Source organism: Mandrillus leucophaeus, unplaced genomic scaffold (assembly GCF_000951045.1).
Source record: "Mandrillus leucophaeus isolate KB7577 unplaced genomic scaffold, Mleu.le_1.0 Scaffold88, whole genome shotgun sequence".
NCBI lineage: Eukaryota > Metazoa > Chordata > Mammalia > Primates > Cercopithecidae > Mandrillus > Mandrillus leucophaeus.
In genome coordinates this window covers 5,810,015-5,833,808 of record NW_012109585.1, presented here as the reverse complement: position 1 = coordinate 5,833,808, position 23,794 = coordinate 5,810,015, and the positions used below count along the sequence as shown (strand labels likewise).

The 23,794-nt window shown below is 36.7% G+C and overlaps 1 protein-coding gene across 2 annotated transcripts in view; it reads left to right on the top strand.

Annotated features, from left to right (window-relative positions):
- Nucleotides 1-23,794, top strand: part of RAD50 (RAD50 homolog (S. cerevisiae)) — an 86,464-nt gene that overhangs the window by 45,259 nt on the left and 17,411 nt on the right. For both annotated transcript variants that reach the window (XM_011969272.1, XM_011969273.1), the window contains exons 14-21: nucleotides 2,590-2,779; nucleotides 3,184-3,310; nucleotides 4,067-4,260; nucleotides 7,875-7,985; nucleotides 8,379-8,471; nucleotides 8,546-8,659; nucleotides 15,411-15,538; nucleotides 17,485-17,709. In XM_011969272.1, coding sequence (XP_011824662.1) covers nucleotides 2,590-2,779; nucleotides 3,184-3,310; nucleotides 4,067-4,260; nucleotides 7,875-7,985; nucleotides 8,379-8,471; nucleotides 8,546-8,659; nucleotides 15,411-15,538; nucleotides 17,485-17,709 — 1,182 coding nt within the window. The remainder of the gene's footprint in view (nucleotides 1-2,589; nucleotides 2,780-3,183; nucleotides 3,311-4,066; nucleotides 4,261-7,874; nucleotides 7,986-8,378; nucleotides 8,472-8,545; nucleotides 8,660-15,410; nucleotides 15,539-17,484; nucleotides 17,710-23,794) is intronic.

Below are 23,794 nucleotides of genomic sequence, written 5' to 3'. Positions count from 1 at the left end.
GTAAATTTCAAATATCTGTCTATAAAAAATGATAGGCAAGGTAATGGATATGCTAAATTACCTTTAATCATTGTACATTGTGTACATAGAACATCACATTGTACCCCATAAATGTTTACAATTATGATTTATCTATTGAAAATATTTTTTAAAACCTTGTGAACCATGAGAAAAATTAACTCTTGAATATAAAAAATAAAATGTCATAAAAATGAAAAACAAACCCAGAGAACCCTAATAGATCTCTCTAGTGCATTCTTTAGGGAAGCTTCTCTGCTTTTTCTTAGAACACTTCTTTTGAGACAGAGTTTCACTCTTATTGCCCAGGCTGGAGTGCAGTGGCACAAATCTCGGCTCACTTGAACTCCGCCTCCTGGGTTCAAGCAGTTCTTTAGCCTCAGCTTCCCGAGTAGCTGGGATTATAGGCACCCTTCACCACACCCTGCTAATTTTTTGTATTTTTAGTAGAGATGGGGTTTCACCATGTTGGCCAGGCTGGTCTTGAACTCCTGACCTCAGGTGATCCCACCAGCCTCAGCCTCCCAAAGTGCTGGTATTACAGGCGTGAGCCACCACACCCATGCAGAACACTTCTTTTAACATCTTAGGTAATCGTCAAAAAAGAGTGCACCAAAACGTGGACCATACTGATGAAAGATTTTGTGTGTGTGTATGAAAATGTAAAAATAGGGTTAAAACTGTATGTATACCTATAGTTCTTCACAGAGATGTCCCCAGTTTAATAAATGCTTGGCAATCATTATTAGGCGATCATAGCTGTTACTTTTTAGATATTGGGCACATAATTTAAGGCCAACTACTGATCTGTGACAACAGTGTTCAAGAGGTAACATTGGCATGAAATTATTCATAATCTCCATGCCTTCGTATTTGTTATACTCATATGGAATAAGAATACCTCCTATTTCTGTGGTATAAAAAACTATAGGTCTGACATGCACACGTGTTTACTGCGGCACTACTCACAATAGCAAAGACTTGGAACCAACGCAAATGCCCATCAGTGATAGACTGGATAAAGAAAATGTGGCACATATACACCATGGAGTAACTATGCAGCCATATAAAAGGATGAGTTCATGTCCTTTGCAGGGACATGGATGAAGCTGGAAACCATCATTCTCAGCAAACTAACACAAGAGAGCAGAAAACCAAACACCACATATTCTTACTCATAAGTGGGAGCTGAACAATGAGAGCACATGGACACAGGGAGGGGAACATCACACACTGGGGCCTGTCAGCTGGTGGGGGACTACGGGAAGGATAGCATTAGGAGAAATACCTAATGTAGATGATGGGTTGATAGGTGCAGCAAACCACCGTAGCACGTGTATACCTATGTAACAAACCTGCACGTTCTACACATGTACCCCAGAACTTAAAGCATAAAAAGTAAATAAATAAATTAAAAATTAAAAAATTAAAAAAAAAACTCTAAGTCTGTTGCCGCAGGTCGGGTTGGCATTTCTTGATCATAGTTTGCATTTTTAAAAAATCATTAAGTAGTAGCCACTTGAGTTTCTGGTTATTCTTTTAGTTTATAATAAGACTCCCATTAGAGACCAGTTTAATTTATCATACTGCTTTGTCATACTAATTCCATATAATTTTAAATAAGAATTTGGAATATTTCTGAAGTAAATTTTTTTAAAAGATTAAATATGTGTTGTTGTTTCAGAGGCATCAGCAAAAATAGTTGTCAGTACCTGCCATGGAGGCAGTAGTTCATTAGCTACAGTAATAAGTACCAGTAAAATCGGTTGACATTTTGTACCTTAAACCCATGTAGCATTTGACTGAATGGCTGGTTTCCTTCCTTTTATTCCTGTAATTTAAAAAGTTGTTATTTTGAAATAATTTTAGGTTTACAGAAAAATTATAAAAATAATACAAATTATTCACATATATCCCTCACCCAGCTTCTCCTGATATTAACTATTTATGTACTCTGTTATAATACAGTTATCAAAACCAGGATTAACATTGGTATAATGCTACTAACTAAATTACAGACTACATCGAATTTAGCAGTTTTTCCATCAATGCCTTTTGTGTTTCAGGGTTCCATGCAGGATTCCACATAGCATCTAGTTGTTATTTCTCCTTAGGCTCCTGCAGTCTGTAACAGTCTGTCTTTATCTTTCATGACCTTAACACTTTTGGTGAATATGACCAGTTCATTAGTAGACTATTTCTCAGTTTGACAAACACCACAGTAATAATTATTGCAAGGAAGATCTGTCAATGGATACTAAAATCAGTAGGCAGAAAGTTGAGGAGAAGCAAGATATTTACGTAGTCTCAACATTTCTCTCCTAAGATACTTATTAATTACAAAGACCAAAACAGTAACTTTACAGTGGAGAAACCTGGCCGACACCACCTAAGCCAAGTGAATAAAGATTAACATCATCAGTAATAAGACATATTGATATCCTGATTCTCTACCCACTGATAGGATACCCCAATGTCACTTCTGTGGTATTCTTCCTAAAAATACACAAAACCTCAGTCTAACTGTGAGAAACATCAGATACTTTATTTTTAATTGTGTTTTCTATTTAGGCAAAGCATAATTGATTTGAAGGAGAAGGAAATACCAGAATTAAGAAACAAATTGCAGAATGTCAATAGAGACATACAGCGCCTAAAGAACGACATAGAAGAACAAGAAACACTCTTGGGTACAATAATGCCTGAAGAAGAAAGTGCTAAAGTGTGCCTGACAGATGTTACAATTATGGAGAGGTTCCAGGTAAGTTTATTGTAGTTTAAGGCAGGATAAAACTTGCTCCATGGTAGCTTGAATTTGAAGTGTGAGAGTTAAAAATAGTAGCTAGTATTCAGGTACAGGTTGTGTTTAGAATTCCCCATCCTGAATTTCAGATGCCCTCAGGGAGCAACTGCTTAGTTTACGTCCCTGGGTTTAAATTTTTTAATTCATAAATTTAAAAATTAAGACAGTTGTTTGTTTTTCATTTTTAGTCAGCTTCCTTTTGTTTACATCATTTCACTTTTATACTGTTACACTTTGCTAAAATTGTATCTGGAAATGGTTTATAAGTTTAGATTTAAAAAATGATAATAGCAATTAATTTTTAAAGATTTTGAATAATGCAGTAAGTTTATTAAAGGAAATAATTTTGTTATATTCTTAAGATGGAACTTAAAGATGTTGAAAGAAAAATTGCACAACAAGCAGCTAAGCTACAAGGAATAGACTTAGATCGAACTGTCCAACAAGTCAACCAGGAGAAACAAGAGAAACAGCACAAGTTAGACACAGGTAATACAGTCTGTGTCCTTCTGTACCCATAGAGACTTCAACATTGCCAGCACATGCCTTTTATACTCAATTTTATACCTGTTACATAGACAAGGAAGTTCCTTCCAGTCCACAGTATATTCGCTCTTTTTTTCTGAAAAGCATCACTTCTCTTTGTTCTCTTACTTTGCACAACAGATTTTGAATAGTAAGAGTGTGTCAAATAAGCTGTATTCTTTTTCTTTTTTTTTTTTAAGATGGAATTTTGCTCTTGTTGCCTAGGCTGGAGTGCAGTGGTGCAATCTCAGCTCACTGCAACCTCCGCCTCCCAGGTTCAAGTGATTCTCCTGCCTCACCCTCCTGAGTAGCTGGGATTACAGGCACTCGTCACCACGCCCAGCTAATTTTTGTATTTTTTAGTAGAGGCGGGGTTTCACTGTGTTTGTCAGGCTGGTCTCAAACTCCTGACCTCGGGATTCACCCGCCTCGGCCTCCCAAAGTGCTGGGATTACAAGCATGAGCCAGTGCGCCTGGCCATGAGCTATATTCTTTCTCAGTCATACCTGCCCTGTGAGCTTTCCCTGTGAGTGGTCAGCAGGGGACATCAAGCTGATTTGGGAGCTAGCAGGGTTCTCGTTATATGTTTGTTGCAGTGGGTGGGGCCCACAGAAACTCAGCATTTGTGGATTCCATAGACTAATAAAAATGGGAAGAATGATACAAATAGTATTTTCTATACCCTTACATTAATTACTGTGTTAATATGTTCTTGTGTAGTTTCTAGTAAGATTGAATTGAATCGTAAGCTTATACAGGACCAGCAGGAACAGATTCAACATCTAAAAAGTATAACAAATGAGCTAAAATCTGAGAAACTTCAGATATCCACTAATTTGCAACGTCGTCAGCAACTGGAGGAGCAGACTGTGGAATTATCCACTGAAGTTCAGTCTTTGTACAGAGAGATAAAGGTAAGAATATCCATACATGTTTTTTGTAAAATTATTTTAATTTTATTTTTATTTTTTGAGACAGTCTCACCCTGTTGCCCAGGCTGGAGTGCAGTAGTGCAATCTCGGCTCACTGCAAGCTCCATCTCCTGGGTTCAAGCGATTCTCCTGCCTCAGCCTCCCGAGTAGCTGGAATTACAGGCGTGCACCACCACGCCCAGCTAATTTTTGTATTTAGTAGAGACGGGGTTGTGCCATTGGACAGGCTGGTCTCAAACTCCTGAACTCAGTTGATCTGCCTACCTTGGCCTCCCAAAGTGTTGGGATTACAGGCGTGAGCCACTATGCCCCACCCTATTCTTCTTTTTTAGAGACAAAGAGTCTTCCTCTGTCTCCCAAGCTGGAATGCAGTGGTGCAGTCACAGCTCACTCACTGCAGCCTTGACCTCCTGAGCTCAGGCAATCGTCTTGCCTCAGCCTCTCAAGTAGATGGGACTACAGGCACAACCCACCACGCCTGGCTAATTTTTAAAATTTTTTAGAGACAGGGTCTCACTATGTTGTTCAGGCTGGTCTCAAACTCTGCCTCAAGCAATGCAACTTTGGCCTCCCAAAATTACAGGCATACATCACCTCAGTCCACGTTTCTTTAATATGAAATGCTCCTTATTAGTGTAATGGCCAGAACTCTCAGCACCTCATTGCACTTATTCTAAAATTGACCACATAATTGGAAGTAAAACACTCTCAGCAAATGCAAAAGAACAGAAATCATAACAGTCTCTCAGACCACAGTGCAATCAAATTAGAACTCAGGATTAAGAAACTCACTCAAAACCGTACAACTACATGGAAACTGAACAACCTGCTCCCGAATGACTGCCAGTTAAAATAACGAAATGAAGGCAGAAATAAAGATGTTGTTTGAAACCAATGAAAACAAAGATACAACATACCAGAATCTCTGAGACACATTGAAAGCAGTATGTAGAGGGAAATTCATAGCACTAAATGCCCATAAGAGAAAGCAGGAAAGAGCTAAATTCGACACCCTAACATCACAATTAAAAGAACTAGAGAAACAAGAACAAACAAATTCAAAAGCTAGCAGAAGACAAGAAATAACTAAGATCAGAGCAGAACCGAAGGAGATAGAGACACAAAAAACCCTTCAAAAAAATCAATCCAGGAACTGGGTTTTTAAAAAGATCAACAAAATAGACCACTAGCCAGACTAATAAAGAAGAAAAGAGAGAAGAATCAAATAGATGCAGTAAGAAATGATAAAGGGGATATCACCACCAATCCCACAGAAAATACAGACTACCGTCAGAGAATACTATAAACACCTCCACGCAAATAAACTAGAAAATCTAGAAGAAATGGATAAATTCCTGGATATATCCACCCACCCGAGTCTAACCCAGGAAGAAGTCAAATCCCTGAATGGACCAATAACAAGTTCTGAAATTGAGGCCGTAATAGCCTGCCAACCAAAAAAGTCCAGGACCAGAGAGATTCACAGCCGAATTCTACCAGAGGTACAAAGAGGAGCCGGTACCATTCTTTCTGAAACTATTCCAAACAATAGAAAAAGAGGAAATCCTCCCTAACTCATTTTATAAGGCCAGCATCATCCTGATACCAAACCCTGGCAGACACACAACAAAAGAAGAAAATTTCAGGCCAGTATCCCTGATGTGCATCGATGCAAAAATCCTCAATAAAATACTGGCAAACTGAATCCAGCAGCACGTCAAAAAGCTTATCCACTAGGATCAAGTCGGCTTCATTCCTGGGATGCAAGGCTGGTTCAACATATGCAAATCAGTAAATGTAATCCATCACATGAACAGAACCAAAGACAAAAACCACATGATTATCTCAATAGATGGAGAAAAGACCTTCGATAAAATTCAACACCCCTTCATGCTAAAAGCTCTCAATAAACTATGTATCGATGGAACATATTTCAAAATAATAAGCTATTTATGACAAACCCACAGCCAATATCATACTGAATGAGCAAAAACTGGAAGCATTCCCTTTGAAAACCAGCTGTTATGAGGATCAAATGAAAATGGTATAATCATTCTTTGTGTGGTTCCTAAGTGATAGAACTTGTACTAGTAAGTAAACATTTCTGGAAGAAGGAGTTTGCCATAATAAGGAAGAACTGGCTGCCTGGTTAAGCAGCAAATGTTATTGGAGGTGGTCAGGTGGTGGTTGGTTAACTCTGTATAAGGATTCCTGCTTGTACAGGAGGTTTGTCTTATCTGCAGATCCTTTATCTATAGCAGACACTCTCAGTCATAGCACTCTTTCCATTTGATTCCAGATGTGGTTTCAGAATCCTTACCAATACAGTGAGCAGGCACTCAGTTGCCACTGGAATCCTTTTGACATCCCTTATATAGATTAATCACATCTAAGACTCAACCAGTTATAAACAGTTTTAGAAACAGTCTTACCTAGGTTTATATAATTATGGGTACTCATTCAATAAGCACTAAGTATATTACTGAATAATTACTGTAAATTTTTATTTCTTAAATAATTTTGGATTACAAAATATCAGAGGTTCAGAATATGATATTAAAATAATACTACTTGCATTTGTATAATTTTTTACTGTTTATAAAGCACTTTGACATTGAACCATTCAGTGCCTTAGCAACCCTATTTAGATGATGAAATCTCTTTATAGAAAAAGGAATTGAGATTTACAAATGTCTCACGAGTGCCTAAGTTTATGCAGCTGATAGGAAGCAGAGTTGATTTTCTGATAGATCTTCTGACACTGAAGGCATTTGACTTCCTAACACACCATACCACTTCCCAGTATGATAAAATAGACATATATTGAAGTAATTACTAAATAATTGTATCTACCTCTATAGATTCACTCAATACTTCAGAATCTTAAAGAGCTTGAGGACCATTGTTTTGAACTGTGGTTATCATATAACTATGTTGTAGAGTTAGTGTTACAAGGCTAAATAATGGGGACTTCTATTTAGTAAAATAGTTTATTATTTGAAAGCCCCGTTCCTTCCAGAATAGATGTGGACACACCAACATTAGTTTAACAGTATGCTTTTATTACCATAAAATATCTGCATAGCCTTAGCAGGCTAAGCTTAAGAACAGAAGTGTTTTTACCATGGTATTTTCATCTGTAAAAGAAAAGTCTGGACTGAATGAGCTTTCCTATTCTTTGATCATGCAGCAGTGACAGGGATACCTATAAAATCATGAAAACTCATGCTTGAAGCCACACGCTAATATAATTGGGAGCACATGGCCTAGATTAAGAATCAAATTAGTGGTTGATGCAGTATAGTATGCATAGTGGTTAAGAGAGTGATCTCTGGAGCTGGACTGGGTTAAAATCTTGGCTGATTCATTTATTGGCTGTTGTGACCCTGGACAAGTCATTCTCTGTGTCTGTTTGCTCATGTGAAATATAGGACTGAAAATGATGGTACTGTCCTCATAGGGTCATTGAAAGGAGCAAATGCGTTGACATTTAGAGCCTGGCACATAGAAAGTGCTTTTATTAAGGCTGTGAAGTCTGACACCTAAAGTAAGATAATGGAATATTATATAATACTTTATCTTTTTTATATTTTTAGGATGCTAAAGAGCAGGTAAGCCCTTTGGAAACAACGTTGGAAAAGTTCCAGCAAGAAAAAGAAGAAATAATCAACAAAAAAAATACAAGCAACAAAATAGCACAGGATAAAGTAAGATTTCATTTATATATTTACTTATCAAATACCTGTATTAAACTTACGTTCATAGCACCATGTTGGACACTGTTATTCTACATGAAATTAAATAGCATAAGATAAATAGTATTTTCAGATTCATGGTATAATTTTGACATTAGAAATTCTTGTTAGAACAAGGATTAGAGGTAAATTATTTTGCTGCTTGATCTAAAATAGAAGTTAAGGATTAAGATTAATTAATCCATTCCTATAGGTGAGAAAGGGACTTGTCTGAGATCATAAAATTCAGCAGTGGTGGAAACTGGAACCCAAGGTTCATAACTTCTCAGTCAGTGTTTTACTGTGCTCTCCTGTTATGTGCCCTTAAGTACAACCAGTGTAAATTTAATGAATATTTTTCTACAGCTGAATGATATTAAAGAGAAGGTTAAAAATATTCATGGTTATATGAAAGACATTGAGAATTATATTCAAGATGGGAAAGATGACTATAAGAAGGTAATTTAAAACTTAAAATTATTTATTTGATTGTGTTTTTATTTCATGTGCTTAAAGAATTTTCTTTTTTGTAGCAAAAAGAAACTGAACTTAATAAAGTAATAACTCAACTAAGTGAATGCGAGAAACACAAAGAAAAGATAAATGAAGATATGAGAATCATGAGACAAGATATTGATACACAGAAGGTAGGTCTGTTTTGCTTATGGTGTCACTTACACCTATGACATTCTTTGCTATAGTTTTATTTTCAATAGAAGATCCATTGAATAGAAATGCAAAAAGTAAAGAGGCCAAGCTTAAGCTTGGTGGCTCACACCTGTAATCCCAGCACTTTGGGAGGCCAAGGCGGGTGGATCACTTGAGGCTGGGAGTTCAAGACCAGCCTGGCCAACACAGTGAAACTCTGTCTCTACTAAAAATACAAAAATTAGCCGGCCGTGGTGGCGCACACCTGTAGTCCCAGCTACTCGGGAAGCTGAGGTATGAGAATCACCTGAACCTGGGAGGCGGAGGTTGCAGTGAGCTGTGATCACGCCGCTGCACTCTAGCCTGAGCGACAGAGTGAGACTCTGTCTCAAAAAAGAAATGCAAAAAGTAAAGAAAAATAATTCCAATAACTTTCTTTTTTCATTTATTTGTTATTTTTATTTTCAGTAAAAGACTCGTGGTTAAAGTTTGAATATAAAGGCTTAAAACTAAAAGTGTTCCTCCCCTTCTTCTGATTCTCAATCTCACTTCTACATGTCATTAACTGTTACACTTATTTGTTTTTAAAGAAGTTTTATTCATATACCAGCAGATAGATAGGTAGATACATTTAGGGGTGTGTGTGTGTGTGTGTGTATATATATATATTTAAATTTACCTTTATGGATGGGGTCGTGTCATATTATTCTGTACCTTTTTTCACTTAATTTGATTTTACATATCAACTCACAGATATATCACATTCTTTTGAATGATCATTTAATGATTTTAATGATCAGTTTCTTTTTGCTACAAAAAAGAAAATTCTTTAAGCACATGAAATAAAAACACAATCAAATGTGTTTTATGTTTAATGATTTAATGATTATAGTCCATTTTGTGCATATACCAGAACTTACTCAGATTGATTTCATTTCCTTATCATAAACTGTGTGACAGTGAATATCTTTAACATATATCTGTATCTTTTCTTATTCTAACATATCTTTATGTAGCATAAATTCACAAAAGTGGGATTAAGGTTTAATAATCTTGAAAGTTATCTGTAAGGAAAATATATATTAGGTCATTTTCCAGTTGATCCCTTTATCATTTATTTTCTCTATTAACAAAATTAATTTCTATGTATAATCAAAATCATTTCAAAAAGCCATCATCACATGCTTTATGCAAGCATGGTAGTTAATGCCTTTAAAAACTATACCATTTCTCTGTTCTTACTGTTTTAAACAAAATTTACTATTTGAATGCCTTAACCACTCGTTTATAAGTCATTGCTAAAAATCATTTGGAAGATTAGTTACATTAGTTTTCTGCTGGGTCTCTTTCTGTAGCACCAAGAATTTCAAATATATGAAATATCAGTCAAAGGGAGATCAAATCTCTGCCTGGCCTAATACATATTGAATAATGTGTACATTTATGATGCATATATAACAAAATATCTCTAGCTTTTATGTAGTTGCCTATATAAAAATCACAGTCTGTAAATTCACAGCAGCTCTCTGTATACATATACGAAATTGTTAAGATTAATAATCTATGAACCTTTTAAGGTGATAGTCTAAATTTAGTGGATCTGATGGTATTAGTTTATTTTGTAACCTTCCTTGTTCCAGAAATTGTTTACTTAGTTATATACAATAGAGCAAAGATAAGTGTATTTCAGATTAATGGGAAAACAAGGCAGTGTAGAAATTAGGGCAAGAAAGTAATGAAACCAGGAGAGAAGTGTATAAAACGTTTGCATGAAGTCTGATGTGCTTGCTAAAGAGTCTAGTAGTCAAATGAAGAGAGGAGACCGGGCGCAGTGACTCACGCCTGTAATCCCAACACTTTGGGAGGCCAGGGTGGGTGGATCACCTGAGGTCAGGAATTCAAGACCAGCCTGGCCAACATGGTAAAGCCCCATCTCTACTGAAAATACAAAAATTAACCAGGTGTGGCGACACGCACCTGTAATCCCAGCTACTCAGGAGGCTGAGGCAGGAGAATCACTTGAACCTCAGAAGCAGAGGTTGCAAGTGAGCCAAGATCACGCCATTGCACTTCAGCCTGGGTGACAAGAGTGAAACTCTGTCTAAAAAAAAAAAAAAAAAAAAAAAAGGCCAGGCGCACGGTGGCTCACGCCTGTAATCCCAGCACTTTGGGAGGCCAAGGCAGGCGGATCACGAGGTCAGGAGATCGAGACCATCCTGGCTAACACAGTGAAACCCCGTCTCTACTAAAAAATACAAAAAATTAGCCAGGCATGGTGGTGGGCGCCTGTAGTCCCAGCTACTCAGGAGCCTGAGTCAGGAGAAGCGTGAACCTGGGAGGCAGAGCTTGCAGTGAGCCAAGATTGTGCCACTGCACTCCAGCCTGGGTGACAGAACCAGACTCCGTATTTAAAAAAAAAAAAAAAAAGAAGAAGAGAGGAAGTCACAATTAGTCAAGATTCACATTGTGTCAGTGCTAAAAGGAGACCAGTTTCCTGTACTGACTACCGACTATTCATAGAAAGGAAGACATGTATAGTCTTCAACAGACTTCATAGGGCTTATAAAAAAGAAAAAAATACAGTGTATTTCAGCATCATTATTCCTTGATATGAGGTTCTGTAGAAGGTGGTATGATTGAAGCCTGAAATAAATGTTAGTGTTTAGAAAGCAAAGGTTCTTAGCTAGGGGCACCTGTAAATCGTGTGTTTTTCCACTTCTAGGTATAGAACTAAGAAAATTGAAGACATATGTTCCCACAACAACTTGTACAAGAATGCTCGTAGCAGCATTATTTGTAATAGTCAAAATATGGACACACCCAAATGACCATCAACTAATGAGCAGATAAACAAAATATGGTATATCCATACAATGGAATATTATTCAGCCATAAAAAGGATACATGCTGCAACATGCATGAACCCTTAAGACATGCTAAGCAAAAGAAGCTAGTCACAAAAGGCTGCATAATGTATGATTCCACTTATAATAAATGTACAGATTAGGTAAATCCAGTGACAGACAGCAGATTAATGTTTTCAGGGGCTAGAGGTGAGGAAGGAATAGAGTGACTGCTATTGAATATGAGATTTCCTTTTGGGGTGATCAAATGCTCTGGAATTGGATAGTGGTGATGGTTGTATAACCACCTAAATAAACTAAAACTGCTAAATTGTACACATTTAAATAGTGAATTTTGTGGAATATTAATTACATCTCAGTTTTTTTTAAATCACTTAGGTTATTAAAAATACATGTGTTGGCCAGGTGCAGTGGCTCATGCCTGTAATCCCAGCACTTTGGGAGGCCGAGGCAGGCAGATTGCTTGAGCCTGGGAGTTCCAGACTATCCTGGCAATATGGCGAAACCCCATCTCTACAAAAAATTAGCCAGGTGTGATGGTGCGCACCTGTAGTCCCAACTACTCCGGAGGCTGAAGTCGGGGGATTGCTTGAGCTGGGGAGTTCAAGGCTGCAGTGAACTCTTATTGTGCCACTGTACTCCAGCCTGGGCAACAGAGCAAGACCCTGTCTAAAAAAAAAGTCTATGTCTCCAATCCACAACAGTAAATCAGAATCTTGGGGGTTTCGGCAGAGATGTGTGTGTTTTGTTGAAATTCCTTAGAGCTTCTGATGTATACCCTTAGCTGTCAGTAACTGAGCCAGCACTGGATAGACTGCATAGCTTTCAGGCAGTCTTCTAGAAGTGGCGTTATTCCCAGCCAGACTTTTGGTGGCCATTGGATTGTAATCTGTTCAGCATGCCACTCTCTCACAGGTGTCTAGAATGCAGCTAATTTTTATGTTTCCATAGGTGACCAGCTGCATGCATTAACTGTCGTCTGAGTTGGATAGTTGGGGTTAATATTTAAGAGCTGAGGAGCCTAACAGTCACTTGTTTACCTACTGATCTAAGCCCTGCTAAATTTAGTCCACAGAATAAAATAATTTGGAAACTTAATAAACCGCCTTTCTCAGTTTTCAGATAAAGGAATATATGAAGAGAACTGGAGGTGACCTGACTTGCTCAAGGTCCCAAAAAGTAGTAACAGGTAGAACTGGTGCCTACACTATCAGATTTCTAGTAGAATGGAAAAAATAGTTGTGGTACACTATAACTGCATCTGATTTTTTTTCCCCTTCCTTTCTCTAATATTTTATATTTTGTAGACTATAATTGGAATTCTCACTGCTTAAAGTACAAAGGACAAATTTGACCCAAAAGGCATTTTATTAGCGATTACTGAGTCAGGCACTATATTAATTACATACACTCGTACCTTTAATCTTCATAATACTTCTTTTATTTATTTATTTATTTATTTTTTTTTTGAGATGGAGTCTTGCTCTCTCACCCAGACTGGAGTGCAGTGGCACAATCTTGGCTCACTGCAACCTTCACCTCCCGGGTTCAAGTAATTCTCCTGCCTCAACCTGCCAAGTACCTGGGGCTACAGGCGAGTGCCACCAGGCCTGGCTAATTTTTGTAATTTTAGTAGAGGTGGGGTTTCACTATGTTGACCAGGCTGATCTCAAACTCCTGACCTCAAGTAATCCACCCGCCTTGACCTCCCAAAGTGCTGGGATTACAGGTGTGAGCCACCGCACCCGGCCACACAATAGTTCTTTATGATAGGTAGTATTATTATTGACCATGTTACAAGCAAACTGAGGTTCAGAGAATTTAAACTAATTTGCCCAAAGTTATCCAGTTTAAAAGTAATAACACTGATTTGAGCCTAGATGTATCTGACTTCGAAGCATTGTACTCTTGTTGTGGTGTATACTGTCTTTGAAAACTAGAAGAATAATGGAAGCTGACTTAAAAGAAAGAAATGCCTAGCTTTCTGGTAACAACGCAGGTAGACAGACCGGCAACAATATTTTGTGCCAAAAATCAATCTCATCTAGAAATGTGATAGCACTTTAAAGAGTCCTTTCATGCAATCGTGAAAGCAAATTCAAATGTTCTATGGTATTAGATGAAAGTAAGTAGTAGCACATTCCCTTGTTCCTAACAAGGAACAAGTATAGTCCCCCATAGTAGAACCTTGGTAAGTCACAGCAGCTACAGTGGCACATTAGGTTGCCTTAGCAACAAAGGACATTTATAACCATGCCATTTTAGTCACCTTTAACTGCCTATAATAATGCCTTTAGTAGATATGTATTCAGTTGTTTCAGTATGTCTGGGGGGGATTGGTTCCAGGACCCCCCAATACAACAGATACCGAAATGTAGGATGCTCAAGTCCTTTATATAAAATGGCATATCTAGTGTTTGCGTATAGCCTATCCATATCCTGTGATATACTTTAATTTCTATATTGCTTTTGATATTAATATGTAAATGATATGTAGTTTTTATATTGTATTATTTTAAATTTGTGTTTTTTTATTGTACTGTTACTTTTTATTGTATTTTTTTCCCCAGTATTTTTGATCCATGGTTAGTTGAATCCATAGATGTGGACCCTGTGGATAAACTGTATGTTTATATTATTTCCAGGAAAAATGAAGGTAGCCTTACTTTCTGTTAAAAAAGAAAAAAAAAAAAAAAACTCTAAAAATAATCACACACAGATGGGCAGAATTGGATATGAACATTAAGCATGTGAGAGAAATCCTTGATTTCCCTCTCCCATCTACCAGTCCCTGGCCTTTACTGTTGGTGCAAGATATTGCCACAGGTCTGTCTATCTCTCTCACTTCCCGCATCACTGAGTTTAGCTTAGCTGCAAGGGCTATTGCAGGAGGGTCCCACCTCCCTCTTTGAGAAATCTTTACTCCAAACTCAGGATAAGTTTTCTACACACAGGATTTGTGGACCAATTTCTTTCTGCAGGAATTTTTTTTTTTTCCTAAATTCCAAAGAATCAACTTACAAACTGTTTTCTAATGATTGTCTCTTGACACCATAGTTCGTTTTGATCACCAGGAAAACCACTGAAATAATTTTGTTGTTGCTGCTGCTGCTAAGTGTGATTGAGTCTTTTCTGAAGGACAAAACTACTCAACAAGAACAGCCAATTTTTTGAAATTTCATTTCAGTGGCTAAGAAAGTATCAAGTTCATAGATATATAGTACTATTGTGGCACTTCTTCTTGCCTTGAGTGATGATTATTTGTCAGCCTAAAGGTAGAAGCTGTAGGTAACATATACCTCACAGGTTCTAATAGTCTTGGTACATGTTGGGAGACAGAACTAGGAAGAAAAAGTTGGGGAAGACTTCAATAGTAGTATTGATCTCTTATGATCTTTTAGGTCAGTAGGCTTTATCATGGGGTTCCTATGCAGAATGATCCACTGGGGATATAGGTATTAAAATATCTAGTTATATTTTTAATTTTACTGTTTAAAATTTCTGTTTTGTATGTTTTTAAGTGAACACCATTTCATAGCATTGTTTTCTAAATATTTTAATACTGTATAAGTAAATAAGTACATAGATATATGCTCACATCATTGTGAGACTCCCCATCAAACAGTAGACCTGGTTTTTAGATTATGGTCATGAAAGAGCAGTAAAAGCTGCACTACAGGAGGTATTACACTTGTGACTATGGGTGGGGATGGGCCATCCAGATTGCCCCAGACCTGGAGATTCCTTCACACTGGCTTGTTCTCCCTCTGTTGAACTTCACATGATTCTAAGACAGACATGGCACTTCCTATCAGCAGTTGCCTGTTACAGATTTCACGTTAGTAACTTGGTTATTTTTGTTAACTAATTTAATGTTTACCTTTAGATACAAGAAAGGTGGCTACAGGATAACCTTACTTTAAGAAAAAGAAATGAGGAACTAAAAGAAGTTGAAGAAGAAAGAAAACAACATTTGAAGGAAATGGGTCAAATGCAGGTTTTGCAAATGAAAAAGTATGCTTTTAAAATAATCTTCGGTTTAAATAAAAGTCTTTATTATTGGAATGTGAAGAATGTTAAATACCTGTTTTAAATGAATTTTAGCCTCAGCCTAGTATCCTTTGAGAGTTACTAGAAGGTGAACAGTGTTTTGATACAATTATATTTCATGGCCTTAAGAACTTTATTACTGCAGAAGTGATATAGAATTGGTAATCACATTGTAGTGATGAGCCTTAGTTATTCAGTATTGAACATGCTTAGTCCCCATACATCTGCTAGCCTGCTGCACAAAATAGTGGTACTAAGCATAAAGAATATGGAGCTGTGGACCTTGCCTGGGTCAGAGATTGTACAGTCTATAATATTGTCAGTGGAGTTGTTGCCAGTGATTTATCCACAGAGATTCAGTCTAGATTTTCTCATTTGTAATTATGTGTCCACCAGAGCATTTCTTTTGAAAGATGAGTCTCATTCTTCCTTTATCTGGTCTTATGGTTACTTATTGTAGTTGCTGCCTTCCTGGTAGACCAGAAAAGATTTTATTCCTGCCTTGACTGCCTTAGAGTTGCCTTAAGAATTCTGTAAGAACCTTGTTGATGCTAAGGCACTAGACTGGTGTAAAAGGTTGTACTAGGCAAATACGTAGATTGCGAACCATCTCACCTGGTTAAATCCAGGCTTCTCATTTATTAAACCTTTCCTTGTAGAGTTTTCATGTCTTCTTGAATTTATATGGAAATATGAATGAAAAAAATGCTCAGGTTTTTCTAAAGGATATAGTAAAGTGAATTTTAACTTTATTTATAAAGCCTAACAAATGGTTAATCCTGTGTTATGTTTAAGTACTCTTAGTTTAGCTATTTAAAATCTCTTTCCTATATCAGGGAAATCAGATTTTATAATTAGAAGAGCTCATCATCTTCAGAATCTTCTTTTTTTTATGCATTATACACACTTAGACCCAGAAAAATCACAGAGGAAATTATGATGAAAGCCAAGAATATGACCTTACTATGCTAGTTTCCAAGCCTCAGTTCTTTTACACTATGCTCTCCATGGCAAGTTGGAAAAGTAATGCTTCTAGAAGAAATTTTGAAATGAAATAATATATTCGTGGCTACTAAAGACCAAAACCAGATATTTAAAAAATTTCTTCTGTGATTGGTATATAACAGTACTTTTTACATTCATTCACATTACTAAGTACAACTATTTTTCAAACCTTTCTTCAACCAGGACATAACAGAAATGCCAACAAGACATGTAATCCAGTCAACTCTGTAAGGATGCCCATAAACTTGAGAGCAGTGCCTGACACATGAGGATGCTTAATAAGTGATTGTTAAACAAATGAAGATTTTTAAAGCAAACGTTGAAATTTGTACAGTCTGCCAAATTATCAGAAAAGTCTGAATATTTTACTTCTTTTGGTCATTACTATGGTTTTTATACTTGGGCAAGAGAAATTTTGTTTTCATGGAGGAATCTAGATTTTTAATAAGTATTACTGCAGATAATTAATATATGATTTAATTCGTGTTATGCCTTTGACATGAGCAAAATGATGAAGCCTGTTATCCATAACTTCTTAGTGTTGATAATTGTGCATTCTTAGCTCACAATCAGAAGTTTGTGAATTTGTAATATTAATCACCAGAATGCTTAGCGTCTAAAGGCCGGGAACTTTATCAGTGATAACATGCTATGAGGGTTCTCTGTTCAACACACAAAAATTAGCTGTTTAGCAACCTATGTGGGGCAGAAATATGGAAGGAAGAGAGGGTTTTGTTTTGTTTTTTTTTAGTACCAAAGCCCTAAATAATAAGCAAGGAGAGACTCTGTTACACGATTCCTAAGGAGAATGATACTTAACCTGTCTAAAGAAATCTATGACTTTTCCACTTCAGGTTGTTAAAAGCTAAAAAATGGTCCTCATTTGTCATTTTCATTTTTTACAGTGAACATCAGAAGTTGGAAGAGAACATAGACAATATAAAAAGAAATCACAGTTTGGCATTAGGGCGACAGAAAGGTTATGAGGAAGAAATTATTCATTTTAAGAAAGAACTTCGAGAACCACAATTTCGGGATGCTGAGGAAAAATATAGAGAAATGATGATTGTTATGAGGACAACAGAACTTGTGAACAAGGATCTGGATATTTATTATAAGACTCTTGACCAGTAAGTATTAGACTGGGGATTTTCTTATTGCAATGAATATTAACATATTTTAGTAATCTTTTCTCTCATTTTTTTCTTTTTCTTTTTCTTTTTTTTTTTTTTTTGAGACAGAGTTTCACTCTTGTTTCCCAGGCTGGAGTGCAATGGCACGATCTCAGCTCACTGTAACCTCTGCCTCCCGGGTTCAAGAGATTCTCTTGCCTCAGCCTCCCAAGTAGCTGGGATTATAGGTGCATGCCACCATGCCGGGCTGATCTTGTATTTTTAGTAGAGATGGGGTTTCTCCATGTCAGGCTGGCCTTGAACTCCTGACCTGAGGTGATCCGCCCACCTCAGCCTCCCAAAGTGCTGGGATTATAGGCGTGAGCCACCATGCCCGGCCTCTCATTTTTTCTTTTTAAATATGATATTTTATGTATACCATGCAATGGAAAAATATATGTACGTATGTAAACACACACTAGCTTAAGTTACGAAGTTAAGATATAAAGCATATTAATATCTAGGAGTATTCATGATACTACCTCCCTTTAACCAATCTACCATTATCACTAATTGGCATCCACTTAGATGCTCCCTTCTTATCTCAACCTTCTGTCATCCCCATTCCCTGTAACCAGTGACAAAGATTTTTACTTTCTCTGCTTTTTTAAAAAACAGTTTTATCATATATATGTCGTATTTTAAAGTTTTTTAAAATGATACGATATTCTAGGATTTGCTCTTTTATTTGGATTTGCTTTTGTTTATCCGTGTTGTTTGTGGCAATAGTTCATTCATTTTCACTGACGTACAGAATCTACTATGGGAATAGACCACAGTGGACCCATTTTCCTATAGATGGACATTTGGGGTTTTTTCTCAGGTCTTGTCATGTCTTCTGGAGGAAAGGTGTAAGGTTATATTTGTGGGAGTGCATTGCGGAGTATGCTCAATTTTACAAAATAATGTTGTTTTCCAGAAATGACTTTACTGATTTATACCACTAGCAGGTATTATAAGGGTTTCTTTGGTGGATCCTGTGACATTGGTTTTATAAATTTCTTAATGTTTTCCAACCTCATGGGTTTAAAATGATGAATCATTGTTTATTCATTATTAGTCTTGTCTTTCTGTGTGTTTTGGGACAGTCTCTTTTTGTCACCTAGGCTAGAGTGCAGTGGTGCAATCATAGTTCAGTGTAACCTCGAACTCCTGGGCTCAAGCAGTCCTCCCGCTTCAGCCTCCCAAAGTGCTGGGATCACAGGTGTGAGGCATTGTTCCTGGCCCTATTGGTCTTATTGATTTAAATGTGTTCTTTATCTCTTCTGCATTTCAATTCCTTTTCAGTTATATGTATTACAAAAGTCTTTTCAAACATTATGCGTATCTTTTTTACTTAGCATCTTTTGATGACACTGGATTTGATTTTGAGTTAGTTGAATTTAGCAACCTTTTCTGGTTAGCTCCTTGTGTGTCTTGTTAAGAAATCCTTCCCTACTCCTATATTTTTGTCTAAAAGTTTTAAATTTTGCTTTTCACATACAAGTACATTTAAGTATTCTAAGTTGAACTTTTTCCTTTATGAATAACCGGTTGTCTTGGCTTTATTTATTGATAGACTATCCTTCTCTCAGTGACCTTCAGTGTCATTTCTGTCATATATCAGAATTCCCTATGTGCCTGGGTTGGCCTGGGTTCTCTATTCTACTTAATTGGTCATTTTATCTATCTCTGTGCCATTTCGCACACCATCTTAATTAAGTATAGCAGAATTTTCTTTATCCAGCATATGTCTGTCTTTTAACCAGTGAATTTAGTCCTTTCATATTCATTGTGATTACTCAATTGAGTTGGATTTATTTCTGCCATCTTTTTTTCCTTTCCTGCCTTTTTGAGATGGATTTATTTTTCTTGACTCCTCCTTTTTCCCTTCTTTGGGTTATACAGTTGACCATATAACATGCGGATTAGGGACACTAGGCCCCCACGCAGTCAGAAATCCACATGTAACTTTTGATTCTCCCAGAACTTATAGCCTACTGTTGACTGGAAGCCTTGCTGATAACAGAAACAGTTGATTAACACATATTTTGTATGTTATATGTATTATATGCTGTGTTCTTTTACAGTAAACCAGAGAAAAGAAAAGAAATTATACGGGAAAAATATGTTTTCTGTTAAGTGGAAATGAATCATCATAAAGGTCTTCATCCTTGTCCTCTTCATATTGAAGAGGAGGAGGAAGAAGAGGAGGGGTCAGTCTTGCTGTCTCGGATGGCAGAGGTGGAAGAAAATCTGCATAAACGTAGACCCACACAGTTCAAACCTGTGTTCAAGGATCAGTTGTATTCTACTTTAGTTATTTGAGGGTTTACCTTTTAATTTTTAACGTACTTATTTCACTTAAAATCATATGCATTAGTTTTCAAAGTGGTCCTGGAGCACCATTATCATTATCACCTTGGAACATGTTAGGAATGCCTCTCAGCCTCTACCCGAGACCTGGATCAAAAATTTGAGGGGTAGGGCCCAGCAGTCTATTTTTGACAAGCATTTTGGGTGATTCTGATGCACATCAGAGTTTAAAAACCATAACTTTAATGTGAGTTGTTTTACCTTTTTCCTGAATACTAATTATTTTCTCCCATCTGCATTATTTCTTTTGTCTAATATTTTAGTTTTACCTTGTTTTTAAATCATCACAAATGAGTAATAATTATTATGGTGGCTTCATAAGCACACATGTTTACCAATTTTTTTGTTCATTCTTGCTCGTTAAATCCCACTCCTCCCTTCTTTAGGTTCAGTTTTCTATTTTTTAGAGTATATTCTTCAATAGCTTTTTTCAGTGAATGACTATTAGTGGTAAACTGTCAGTCTTTAAGAAGTTTTTCCCCTTAATTTGATAGTTTAGCTGAGCATAGAGTTCTAGATTGACAGTTTTGTTCTCTTGGCACTTTAAAAATATTCAATTTTTTGTTGGCCTCTGTGGTTACAGTTGAGAAATCATTTTAATTATTCCTTTAAAAGTAATCTGCCTTTTTCCTCTGGTTCTTTTAGGATTTTCCCCTTTGTCTTCAGTGTTCTGTATTTTTATAATAGTGTATCTAGACTCAGCTTTAGTTTTTCTGCTCATGAATTGTGCTTTTTGATCTGAGGGTTGATATCTTTCATCAATTTTGGGGATTTTTCATACATTATCTCTTCAAATATTATTCTTTCTCCATTTCTCACTATTTTCCCCTTCTTCACTTTTTATTAGACATAACCTCCTCTTTCCTCTACATTGCTTAACCCCTCTTGCATATAGTGGGCTCTGGGTAAATATCTTGTAGTTCATAAATTATTTAGCTGCTACTTAATACTACCTATTGAGTTGTTGTCATTGTTTTTTTTCCCCTTCATTTTTTTTCTATAAGTTCTATTTTGTTCTTTTTCAGAAACTCACATGGTTTTTTTTATAATTTTTTTTTTTTTTTTAAATAGAGTCTGGCTCTGTCGCCCAGGCTGGAGTGCAGTGGCGTGATCTCGGCTCACTACAGCCTCCACCTCCTGAGTTCAAGCAGTTCTCATTCCTCAGCTCCCCGAATAGCTGGAATTACAGATGCATGCCACCACTCAGCTAGTTTTTGTATTTTTAGTACATATGGGGTTTTGTCATGTTGCCCAGGCTGGTCTTGAACTCCTGGCCTCAAGCGATCCTCCCACCTAGGCCTCCCAAAATGCTAGGATTACAGATGCAAGCCGCTGCGCCAGGCTTTTGATGTATTTTCTTCCTTAGTATTTTGATTCCTTCTTGAATGTGTCTTTACTCATTTTAACTATACACATTTTATATTCTCTTTCAGATTATTATTTTTTAATTTCACATTTTGAGGAGGCTGCTTCTGCTGTTTTGTATTCTGATTCTCTCCCCTAGTGAAGTTTCTGTGTTTTATTAACATTTAATTGTGCACTTATCTTTACTAGCATTGTTTTTTCTGTGAGACTCCCTTGTGACCTTTCCTTGTAGATGTCCATCTACACAGAAATTTTGGTTTTATATTAACTAGGAACTCCAGAGAAAACATTGGCCTGCATGTAGGGGTTTTTGTTGATTTCTCAGTTGGTAGGTTCCTAGACTATCTTCTGTCCTGGATGATAAGAACCAATCCCTAGGTTATAAAAATAATAACCCCAAGTTCATGGCTGGGTACAGTGGCCCACACCTGTAAGCCCAGCACTTTGGGAGACCGAGGTAGGTGGATCACTTGAAATCAGGAGTTTGAGACCAGCCTGGCCAACATGGTGAAACCCCATCTCTACTAAAAGAATAAAAAAATTAGCTGGGTGTGGTGGTGCACACCTGTAATCTCAGCTACTCAGGAGGCTGAGGCAGGAGAATCATTTGAACTGGGAAGCAGAGATTGCAGTGAGCCAAGATTGCACCACTACACTCCAACCTGGGCAACAGAATGAGACTTTGTCTCAAAAATAACAATAACATAATAATAATAACCCCAAGTTTAGTTTGTCTGTCAGGTTACATACTGACTGGTCTGGTTTTCACTTCTATCTTCGTTTCTGTTATATAGGGATTTCCCTTTCTTTCTTGTGAGCTCAACTATGAATTTAAAATAAGTTTTGTTATAAATCTATCTAGCAGTTCTGTTCATTTGTGGCAGGAGAATTATTACTAACCTTAGATTTTGGTGGTGGTTGTTTTTTCCGGAATGGCAAGTATCTTCCTTAGCACTAAGAGAGTTACACAGAGAGCTTCTTTTCTCTTCTAAGACTTCTGGTCAGATACAGCATAGTCAACAGACCAACCTGAGCAGTGGCATTCAGACCACAGGTCTCAGGAAGACAGAAGAACTCTGGTTTCAGTATGAGGACTTTTTTAGTTAGTGATGATAACAAAGGTGGTCCCAGAATTGCCTAGGCATATTTTTGGCATATACAAGTTTTAGGAAGTACATAATCATGTAAGACAGATTAGATCCATTTACTGTGAAATATTGGGAGTGAGCCAATTATCTTAGCATGTTATTTTTAAAAAATAAATTATACTAAGATTTTTGTTAGATTAAGTTTAACTTTTAAAACAATTTTTTTGAGAGTATTCCATAGATACATCTTTTGTCCCATTTCATTGTGAGTGGGTAGGTTAACATTATAATGCTCCCTGGGTCCAAAAAGGTGTATGCCTGCACCAAATGAGAACTTTTGTTTTTTAACCTCTTTGAATGTTGCCATCTCTCCTAGATACTAGATCCAACAGTTTAAAGTGGTTAGTCTTGGAATTTAAGGTGTTGAAACAAGAACATAAGCAAAACTTAAGGAATTCTTGCCCAGTAGACTACACATACCTATATTTGTTTTTTATTTTTTTGCCTTTAATAATTCTTTTTAGTCTTCTCAGCTACTTCATTTATGCCTTTAGGGGACTTCTTAGTTTTTTTTAGTTGTTTAGCAACAGATGCTGTGTATCCGATAGACTTATCAAACATTCATTGAGCATTAAGGAATAGCAGATCCAGTAACTTCTAGCAAGGATATTATAGGTTTATTTGAAGAGACACAAATCAAAACAGATTTTTGTCAGTAAAAACCTATTTGGCCAGGCACAGTGGCTCACGCCTGTAATCCTAGCACTTTGGGAGTCCAAAGCGGGTGGATTGCTTAAGTCCAGGAGTTTGAGACTAACCTAGGCAACATGGCAAAACCCCATCTCTACAAAAAAATACAAAAATTATCTGGGTGTGGTAGCACACACCTATAATCCGAGCTACTCAGAAGGCCGTGGTGGGTTGCAATGAGCCAAGATTGTGCCAGTGCATTCCAGCCTGGGTGACAGAAAGAGACCCTGTCTCAAAAAAAAAAAAAAAATGCAAAAAACAAAACACCAAAACTTCTATTTGGAATAAGATAAGTTGGTTGTGATGAAAAAATAACAATGGGTATTATAAAGCAAGACATTGGACTTTGTGTAAAAGTCCAACATAAGTTTTACGTTTTTTAAAAAACCTCAGAAGTCCATAATACATGGTTAAAAGTGCTGTCTCCAGATTTTGAATTCTTTTTTTAAAAAAATGTCTTACTCTTTTTTTTTTTTTTTTTTTTT